Here is an 11,063-nt window from a genome sequence, read left to right on the forward strand (position 1 = left end):
TGAGTGGGCGGGCGGGAAACGAACGAAAGGCGGGGGGTGTGGGATGAGCAGGGGCGACTGGAGGCCTGTCTCCTCTGCTGCCACCGGCCCTTGACACCTGGGGGGGTCTCATCAGAATCAAGCAAATTTGGGCAAGAAAGTACTCGGTGTTACGAGGTTATACTAACATGTTCAAGACAAAGAATTATATATAAGGGGACCAATATTTCTTGAATACTTATATGCTAGGCCCTGCTTTAGGAATTTTCTTTAAAATGCCCCAGGGCAACAGGAGAGGGAGGAAAGGATAAGTAAAACCAGAAATAGAACTTGGTTATGGTTAGAATAGTGATAAAATAGAAACATAGCTCTGAGATATTTTACTCTGTTTTATTTGTCAAAATGAGACTCCTGCATATCAGGTGTACACGTCAGTCATGCAAGACATGGGACAATGACCATGAAGCTTTGCTAGAAGCTGTAGAACATGATTCAGGGCTATACTTATACAGAAGATTTGTTCAGTTTAAAAAAAAAAAAACAACGAAAATTATATGCTCAGTACATGAAGATAAACAGAAAAACAAAGGGAAAGTTCACTCATGGCACCAGAACCGGTGATAGCTGTGGTTATGATTTTGGTCTGTCTTTCTAGTCTTTTTTCCTATGCAGAGAAGTTAACCAGATAATCATTATCCTAAAATGTGACCATCTTTTAAACAGATTCTCAGTTGCTATATATTTCTTTCTGAAGAATTACTAGGTTATATTATGTATCCTTAAAACTATTTTTTCTTAACTGTGAAATACATCACACACATGGAGTGTGTATATAATGTGTATGTACACTTTAAATGCTGAAATGACAGCTCACCCTCTCTGCCACCCCCACAAGAAACAGACCTGGACCCAACCTGAGGAGCACCTGTGCCCCCAGCCCCAGTTTCACAGGGCCCTTGTATCTTAGTAGATTGTTCACATTGCTCTGAGGATGAAAGAAATACCTAATAGTTCTGTGTATTAATTAGTTTCAAATACTTAATAAGTATTTATCCAATTTAGTAGCTATTTGAAAAAACTTTATTCATCAATTGAAATATTTTTATTTCACTTTTTTAAATTGAGGTATATAATAGGCATATTAACATTAATTTCAAGACCAACACAATGATTTGGTATTTTTTATATAGTGTGAAATGATCACTGTAAGTCTAGTTTATAGTTAATGCCCACTGCCATGCATGGTATTAGTTTTTTTTTCTTATGATGAGAAATTTTAAGCAACTTCCAAATACACGGTACAGCTTTTAATTGTAGTCATGGTGCTGTGTGTTATGTCCCTGTGACTAATTTATTTATAACTGGAATTCTGTACCTCTTCACCTTTCTTAAATATAATTTCTTACTAATAGAATATGTGTCCTTTTGAACATTGTATATGCTCTTAAACCTTGAACTTAGGTTGGACACTGCCACCCCAACTGCTGTCTGACATTCCACGTTGACATTTAGGGTACTTTTTGTCATAGCCACTGCCAAATACCCAGCTCTACAAAGATAGGGCATCACTGAGAGCAATGAGGGTGACATTATACTGAAGCTGAAGGCAAGCCAGTAGTTTGCAGGGTACAGGGGGCATGACAGACATCGAGTATCACTGTTTCCCTAGAAAGATAAATGCCTTACATTGCCAGGGGGTACTTTGGTGTACAGTTTGGGAACTGCAGCATTAGTCTGTTAACTACAAAGTCTGTTGGAATGTTTGTGGGATGATTAGACTGGCCGCGTGCATTTTTCTCTCCTGGGCATGTCCCACTGCCACATGGAATGTTAGTCATTTTACGTTTCCTTTGCTGGAGATGTGGGATGATTTTAAACTACCTAATCAAATCTAAAAAGTTTTAATTTTAGTGGTTATGGGATTGTTTAGGTTTTCTGTAACTTTTTGTTTGCTTAGTTGGTGTATTTTATATACCGTTATATAGTATATAGGGTCTAGTATTTTGTGTTTTACCAAAATTTTCAATCTTACTGGCAAAAGTTCATAATGTATTTTTAGTATAGTCTGCACTTGTAGTTATGTCTGCCCTTAACTTCTAATAACATTTGTGTCTTTACCTTCACATTTTGATCAATCTTGCAAGAATTTTACTAGTCTTCACATTTTGGCCTAGTTGATTTTTTAAAATGTTTGCTCTGTTACTTCTTCCTTTTATTTTATTAGGGTTTATTCTATTGTTCATTTTCCAAGTTAGTTACTTCACTCATTTTGTCTTTAGCCATTCTTTTTTGTAAATAAGCATTTAAGATTCTGAATTTTCCTTTAAAGATCACTTTAGCTCTATTTTATGTATTTTAATGTATTTTTCAGTTCCATTCAGTTTTAAGCATTTTCTAATATCCATCATGATTTTTGTTTGACTCATTGGAAATTTACAGATATTTTTAATTCCCAAGTTACAGGTATCTATTAGATATCTTTTTGTTATTCTAAGTAATTTGCTTTGAGATCAGAGAATGTTGTGTGAACTAATACTTCTAAATTCAATAAGCTTCACATACTTAGCACTACCAATGTTTATAATTTTTTATATGTGATTACAAAAAGCTAATTCTAATTATTTGAAGTAATATTCATTACACCTATTAATATCAAACTTGTTTTTATGTCATTCAGATTTTACACATCCTTTATTTTTTTGCATTTGTATCAATTATCAAAAGAATGTGTTTTTTAATCTTACCAATAGATTTATTTATCCTTGAAGTTCTGTCAGTTTTGCTCACAAATACTAGCACTATCTTAATCACTGGGTACAGGTTGAGAATTGTATCTTCCTGGGAGGAACGTTGGTCAATAGACACTTTTTTGTCTAAAAGTCCATTTTATGTGATGGTTTTCTTTTGACTGGTGTATATTCATTTCCATCTTTTAACTTTCCTCCACCTTTAAGAGTCTTAGGCATATCTCTTGTAAACATCATATAGCTGAATTTTATATCCAGTCTGGGCAGTAAGTAATAATTCTTTTTTTTTTAATGTAAAGGATTTTGGTTGATCTGAAAAATGAAGTTTGGTATCAAAAATGTCATGACCCTGTATGTAAAGCAGAAAACTTCAAATCTAACTGTGAGTATTAGTTTTTGAATTTGCAACAAAGTAAAAATTAGGTATCTATGTAAAATAGTTTTACTGTCTTTCTGATTCAGGTTTTCCATTACCTGCTGAAGCATGTCTCCTTTTTCTTCTCAAAGAGGTAAGTGCAGTTTTTGGGGTTTGACACCTTGTTTTCACTTAGGAGTATGTTGTAGCGGTTGCCCCATCTCCGCAAGTAGCTGATAATACGCACTCATTCTTTTTCACTGCTGCACAAGAAACTGCACTGATGTCTATTCAGCCGGTCCCAGACATGTAAGAAATTTTTTGCAAAGTATATCAAAGTATTCAGCTCTGTGTTTCTTTAAACAGCCCTACAGAAAGAATTACTACTAGAATTGTCAAAGGGTATATGTACTCTTAATCTTGGCAGATAGTACCAGATTGCCAGACTGAAATTTTTCTTTTAAAAACTTAACTCACATTTATTGTAGAAAAAAGTTAGAAAATAGAAACAAAGAAAAATGGGAAAAACAAATCCTCACTTGTAGCTTGACCACTCAAGAGATAACTGATATAAATGTTTTGAAATGTATCTCCCAGCTTTTGTGTGTGGTTTTTTTTTTTTTTGAGTCATAGAATACAGAGAACAGTTTTGTAGGCTTTTTTTCCTACTTAAACTATCACAAATATTTGCAGTAGTATGTATTACAAGTTGCTCTCCATAAAATGATAGGAAATTAAGACTTCACAGTTCACTAGAGCACCTATTACCCAACACTTGTGCCAACATTATTTATTTCTACATTTTTTACCAACCTGGTAGGCAAAAAGTGGTATTTCATTCAGCCGTTTTAATTTGCATTTCTTATTCATAAAGTTGAACATATGTCAGATTTACTGATTGTATTTCTGTTATGGAGTGTCTGTAACTATCCTCTGTCTACTTTTCTATGAGGTCTTACTAGTATTTTGCAAGAATTTTTTTTTTAGTAGTCTTTTGTCATGTTATTTTCTAGACTTTTTGATTTTCAGTGTTTCTTTTTCCCACATCTGTCAGCCTTTTCATTCATAGTTAAAATAAAAGGGACCTGCTACAAGCTGAATTAAGTACTGGAGCTTACATTCTAGATAATGGCCTGGTACCTATTCAATGTGATTTTTGAAAATGTCTTCTCAAACACTCATACATCCAAGACTGAAATGGCAGAAATCTCATTCTTGGTCTGTAGGAGCCAGAGATAAAATAGCTGATAAAGCCAGAGTCTCTGGTAAACTACTAGGTTAAAGGGGCTTTTAAGATAACCAAGAACAAGTTGAATTTTTAAAAATACACTGTGCTTCTATGAGACAGAGGACTGTGTCATTCCTGGCTTGCTTAGGGCTCTACTTTGATGCATGTCTGTGCTTCCAGTGGACTTCTGAAAGTTACTTTTTTCTGCTCATCTAGTAATACCTCAAAAATGTCAACTAGAAAGTACTTTGGGGACAGTGTTACCACTGCGTGGACATACCTTTTTTGATTTGTTATTTAAAATATAAAAAAAGAACAGTATAATGAATACCCATGTACTGCTCACTTCATTTTACCAATTAACATTTTGTCGTTTCTGCTTCATCTGATTTTTGTTTGTTGAATTTTAAACAATTATACCAATCCGTATTATTTGCCTGTTTTTCTATTGCATTGATCATCTTAGTTTTTTTTAAGTTCTATTAATTTTTTTGACTTACAGAAATGTTGCACACAAACAAGGAACTCTCCTCTATGCCTGTCACCTAGGATTTGTGATTTGTTAGCATGTAGCCACCACATTTGTTTTCTCCCTCTGCTCTACACAAATGCTTTATTAACTTTGATGAATTTTGTCTTAGTCATTTCTGGCTGCTATTAACAGAATACCATAGACTGGGTGGCTTCTAAACAACAAAAGTGTATTCCTGACAGATGTGGGGACTGGGTAGTCCAGGGTCAAGGCCCTGGCTGATCTGGTGTCCAGTGAGAGCCTTTTTCTCTCCCTCTGTGCCCTCACGACCTAGTCACCTCCCAGGACCATCACACTGGGGGCTAGCGCTGCAGCCTAGGGAGCTGGGGGAACAAAAACATTCAGTACAGAACAAATCTCTTGAGTGGAAGTTGCAGGCATCAAAACCCTTAATATTTAATTTAATATTTTTAAGATTTAAACTTACAACGGAGAATAAGGACACTCTTACAAAGCTATGGTAAAATTATTAAATTCAGGGAATATAATGTTGAGACAGTATTATCTAATATATAAATCATAGTCATATTTTGACAGTTGTTTCAAAACTCCTTTATAACCATTTTTTTTTCAATTCATGTTCTTAGTTTTCTCAATGCCTTATAAATACAGAAATAAATCGGTTAAGATGGCAGATACATTTTCCACTTTGCTTTCAGCTGGACTACCCACTTCTTAGAAAGCTCAGCCCACCCTTGCTCTAGCCCCGTCTGTGTACGGAAGAGTCCCCAGGAACCGCGGACACCTCCCACTTGGATCTTTAAGAAATGTCTGAGCTACAGTGGCAGCAACATTCAAATTAGTGGACTCATGCGCATGGTGACTATGTTGGATGCCATGTCATCCAGCGTATTCATTTTAATATCTCTTAAAGAACTAGTCTTAATTCAATATAGATGAACTATATAGTGAAATCATCATTTATTCTGACTAGATAACCTCTGTTTTCTAACCATCCCATTCTCTTTTTCACCCTCACCCCGAACTAAAGGAAGAGGACTTTATAAAACAAGACGAAACAATGAACAGTGAAACCAAGAATCCTCATAAACCGTCATCTAGTACATTGTCAAGCGGTATAATTTCTGATGCTGACTGGGATAATGGCATCGATGATACTTATTTTTTGGAAGCTACTGAAGATGTTGAATTAGCAGAAGCTGTAGAGAATGGTGTTCTTAGTTATGATAGTGGAATGGATGAAATTCCTGATGAACTCATTACAGAAGTATTACAAGACTAGCTAATTAACCGGGGACTCTTACATAATCAGGCTGTAATTTGCCTGAGCACAGATTAAATATGTAAAAATTTAGTAAATTATGAAACCAGTTTAAATCAACTAAGTTTTATCACTTTTTCCAATTCTTGTTTTTTACTGAAATAAATTAGTTTTACTGAAAATTAGCTTTGATGTACTGAACTTCAGTAGAAATCTCCTTATTAACCAAAGTTAGTCGGTGTTCATATCAGCTTAATTTGGCATGTATATGTATATTATTTTCAAATTATTTTTTCTTATTGAGGTGTAATTGATATACATAGACTATTTGTTTCAGGTATAGATCATAGCGATTTGATTATTTTTATATATATTGTTAAGTCCCCACAATGTCTTGTTACTGTCACCATACAAAGTTACTACAATTATTGACTATATTCTCTATGCTGTAAATTACATCACTATGACTTATTTATAACTGGAAATTTGTACCTCTTAATCCCCTTCACCTATTTGGCCAACCTTCCCAACCCCTCCTCCTCTGGTAACCAACAATTTTGTTTCCTGTATCTGAGTTTGTTTCTGTTTTGTTTTCTCTGTTCATTTGTTTTTTAGATTCCACATATAAGTGAAATAATGTGGTATTTGTCTCTCTGACCTACTTCACTTAGCATTTAATACTCTCTAGGTCCATCCACATTGTCACAAATGGCAAGATTTCATTATTTTTTTATGGATGAATAATATTCCTTGGTGTGTGTTGTGTGTGTGTGTGTTTGTACACCACTCATCTTCATTCATGTATCAGTGGACACATAGGGGCTTCCACAAGTTGGCTATTGTAAATAATGCCACACTGAACAGAGAAGTGCATGTATCTCTTTGAATTTGTTTTCTTTGAATAAATTCCCAGAAATGGAACTGCTTGATTGTATAGTAGTTCTACTTTTAATTTTCTGAGGAACCTCCATACTGCTTTCTATAGCTGCTGCACCAATCTACATTCACATAAACTGTATTCTCCACATCCTCACCAACACTTGTTATTTTTTGTCTTTTTGGTAACAGCCAATCTGACTGGCATGAGGTGGCATTTCATTGTGGTTTTGGTTTGCATTTCCTTGATTAGTTGAGTCTTTCCATGTGCCTGTTGGCTCTCTGTCTTCTTTTGAAAAATGTCTATTCAAGTCTTCTGCCCATTTTTTTTTTAATTTTTTGGTATCATTAGTATACAATTCTGCCCATTTTTAAATTGTGTTGTTTTTTTAATATTGTGTAAGTTATTTACAGATTTTGGATACTAACCACTTATTGGATGTATCATTTGCAGATGTATTTTCGCATTGATGGTTTCCTTTGCTGTAGAAAAGCTTTTTCGTTTGACATAATCCCATTTGTTCACTAGCTTTGTTGCCTTGCCTGAGGAGGCTGGCACCAAAAATTATTGCTAAGCCCAATATAGGAGCTCACTGCCTATGTGTTCTAAGAGTTTTACAATTTCAGGCCTTACATTCAAGTCTTTAATCCATTTTGAATTTATTTTGGGGTATGGTGTAAGATGCTGGTCCAGTTTGTTTTGCATGTAGCTGTCCATTTTCCCAGCACCATTTATTGAAGAGATGGTGTTTTCCCCATTGTATATTCTTGCCTCCTTTGTCATAAATTAAGTGACCATACATGTGTGGATTTTTTTCTGGGCTGTTTTATTCCACTGATCTGTGTTTGTTTTCATGCCAGTACCATACTCTTTTGATTACTATAACTGTGTTGTATTAGTTTGAGATCAGGAAGTGTGGTACCTCTTCTGGCTTTGTTCTTTCTCAAGATTACTTTGACTGTTGGGAGTCTTTTGTGATTTCATGCAAATTTTAGCATTTCTACTTCTGTGAAAAATGCCATTTTTATTTTGATTGGGATTGCATTGAATCTGTAGATTGCTTTGCTAGAACGATATTAATTCTTCCAACCCATGAGTATGGAATATCCAGTGGAGTTATGTTGTCTTTAGTTTCTTTCATCAGTGTCTTATTTTCAGAGAACAGGTCTTACACCTTCTTGGTTAAAATTATTCCTAGGTATTTTATTCTTTCTGATGCGACTGTAAATGGGATTTTTTTCCCTTAACTTCTCTTTATGATAGCTCATTATCAGTACATAAAAATGTGACATTTCTGTATGTTTTCTATCCTGTGACTAAGGAATTCACTTGAAGTTTTTTGGTAGTATCTCAGATTTTCTTTATATAGTATGTCATCTGTAAATAGTGAGTTTTACTTCTTCACTTCCAACTTGAATGACTTATTTCCTTTGTCTAATTGCTCTGGCTAATAAGACCTTCAGTACCGTGTTGAGTAAAAGTGGCAAAACTGCACATCTTTGTCTTCCTTTTCTTAGAGGAAAAGCTTTCAGCTTTTCACTGTTGAGTATGATGTTAGTTAAGCGTTTATCATGTATGGCCTTCATTATGTTGGGGTACATTCCTTCTACATCTTTGTTGAGAGCTCTTAACATAAATGTCACGTTTTGTCAAATATTTTTCTACATCTATTGAGGCGGTAGGATTTTTATCCTTCATTACGTTAAGTGATGTATCGTGATGGATTTGTGGATGTTGAATAGTCCTTGCAATTCTGAAATAAATCCCACTTGATTGTGGCGTATTTCCTAATGTATTGAATTCAATTTGCTAATGTTTTGTTAAGCATTTTTGCGTGCTTGTTCATCAGGGATGTTGGCCTGTAATTTTCTCTTTTTTTGTAGTGTGTCTGTCTGGTTTTGGTATCAGGGTAATGCTGGGTTTGTAAAATGCATTTGGAAGCATTCCTTTCTGTTCAATTTTTTGGAATAATTTGAGAATAGGTAGAATTCTCTTGTGAAGCCATCTAGTCCTAGAATTTTGTCTTGGGAGTTTCTAAATTACCAATTCAATTTCATTACTAGGAAAGTGTCTAGACTTCTATTTCTTCATGATTCAGTCTTGGAAGGTTGTGTTTGTAGAAATTACCCATTTCTTCTAAGCTGTCCAATTTGTTGGCATATAATTATAGTATTCTCTTATGATCCTTTGTATTTCTGTGGTGTCAGCTGAACTTCTCTTCTTTCATTTGATTTCATTTGGGCCTTTTTTGTTTGAGTATGGCTAGAGGTTTGTCGATTTTGATTATCATTTTAAAGAACCAGTTTTTAGTTTCATTGTTTCTATCATTTTTTTTAGTCTTGAAATTGCTTATCTCCATTCTGATGTTCATTAACTGCTTCTTTTTTCTTCTTTTTCTAATTTCTTTAGGTATAAAGTTAAATTGTTTATTTGGGATTTTCTTGAGGTAGGCCTTTATCATTGTATACTTCCTTCCCTCTTAGAACTGCTTTTGATGTATTCCATAGATTTTTGGCAAGTTGTGTTTTCATTTTCATTTGTTTCAAGGTATCTTTATTTACTATTTGATTTATTTGTTGACCCATTGGTTGTTTAGTAACACGTTTAGGCTCCACATTTTTTTGTTCCAGTTTTCTTCCTATAGTTGAATTCTAGTGTCATACCACTGTGGTCAGAAAAGACTTGATATGATTTCAGTCTTCTTTAATTTACTGAGACTTGTTTTGTTGCCTAATATGTGATCTACCCTGGAGAATGTTCATGTGCACTTGAAAAAACTGTTTTCTGAAGTTTTGGATGAAATGTTCTGTACATATCTATTGTCCATGTGGCTTAATGTGTCATGTAAGGCCAGTGTTTCCTTACTGATATTCAGACTGTATGGACAATCTACTCATTGATGCAAGTGGAGTATTAAAGTCGCTTCCTAGTATTTTATTACTGTCAACTTGCCCTCTTAGTTCTCTCAATATTTGCTTCGTATATTTAGGTGCTCCAAGGTTTAATGTGTAAATATTTATGAATATTATAGCCTCTTTTCAGATTGACTCCTTTAACATTATGTTATGCTTTTGTTAGTCTTTGAAAGTGTTTTGTCTGATGTGAGTATTGCTATACCAGTTGTTGATTTAATGGAATATCTTTTTCCATCCCTTCACTTACAGTCTGTGTATATCTTAAGTGTATCTCGTGTAGGTACTTTTTTAATCCATTCAGCCATCCTGTGTCTTTCAATTTGAGCATTTGGTCCACTTAAAGTAATTATTGATAAGTACTTATTGCCAGTTCATGTTTTCTGGTTGTTTTTGTAGTTCTCTGTTCCTTCTTTTCTTACCTCTTCCCATGTGGTTTGCTGCTGTTCTTTAGTCTTATGTTTAGATTCTTATTTTTTGGTATCTTTTGTAGATTTCTGGGGTGTGGTTATGAATTCATATGTATTGACTGTGTTTACCAATCTGTTTTTAAGTTGATAGCTACTTAAGTGTGAATACATCCTAAAAGTATATTTTTACTCCCCCCACTTGTTTTTTGATGTCTTATTTTACATCTTTATCCTTTAATAACTTTTGTAGCTGTAGTACCTTGTGTGTGACACACCACCTTTACTACATATTTTACCTTTACAGTGAGATTTATACATTTGTATTCTCTTCTTACTAATTATAATTAGCACCTATTTTTTTTCTTTTAGCTTAAACAAGTCCCTTTAATATTTCTTGTTAAGGCCTGTCTAGTGGTGGTGAACTCTGGCTTTTGCTTGTCTGGGATGCTGTTTTGCCTTCAATTCTGGATGATAACCAGGCCAGGTAGAGAGTTTTGGTCAGAAGTTTTTCCCATTCAGCACTTTAAATCTATCCTGATGCTTCCTTCTGGCCTGCAGCGTTTTTGCTCTCAGATCAGCTGACAGTCGTCGTCTTGGTGCGGATCTCTTTGGCTGCTTCTTGTTTGGGTCGCTCACTGATTCGTGGACCTGGATGTCTCTTCCGGGTTAGGAATGTTTCAGCCATAATCTCTTCAACTAAGTTTTCTGCCCTTCTTTCTTCTTCTGGGGCTCCTATGCGAATGTTAATACACTTGACATTGTCCCAGAAGCCCCTTAACCTATCTTTTTGTCTTCCAGATC

At 34.7% G+C, this 11,063-nt stretch overlaps 1 protein-coding gene across 4 annotated transcripts in view; it reads left to right on the forward strand.

Annotated features, from left to right (window-relative positions):
• Positions 1 to 6,245, forward strand: part of PRIMPOL (primase and DNA directed polymerase) — a 35,300-nt gene extending 29,055 nt beyond the window's left edge. For all 4 annotated transcript variants that reach the window (XM_036894355.2, XM_036894354.2, XM_057505089.1 and 1 more), the window contains 3 exons: positions 3,026 to 3,108; positions 3,189 to 3,235; positions 5,833 to 6,245. In XM_036894355.2, the coding sequence (XP_036750250.2) occupies positions 3,026 to 3,108; positions 3,189 to 3,235; positions 5,833 to 6,084 (382 nt within the window). In that variant the 3' untranslated portion in view covers positions 6,085 to 6,245. The remainder of the gene's footprint in view (positions 1 to 3,025; positions 3,109 to 3,188; positions 3,236 to 5,832) is intronic.
• The last annotated feature ends 4,818 nt before the right edge of the window (positions 6,246 to 11,063 follow it).

This window comes from Manis pentadactyla, chromosome 7 (assembly GCF_030020395.1).
Source record: "Manis pentadactyla isolate mManPen7 chromosome 7, mManPen7.hap1, whole genome shotgun sequence".
Taxonomy (NCBI): domain Eukaryota; kingdom Metazoa; phylum Chordata; class Mammalia; order Pholidota; family Manidae; genus Manis; species Manis pentadactyla.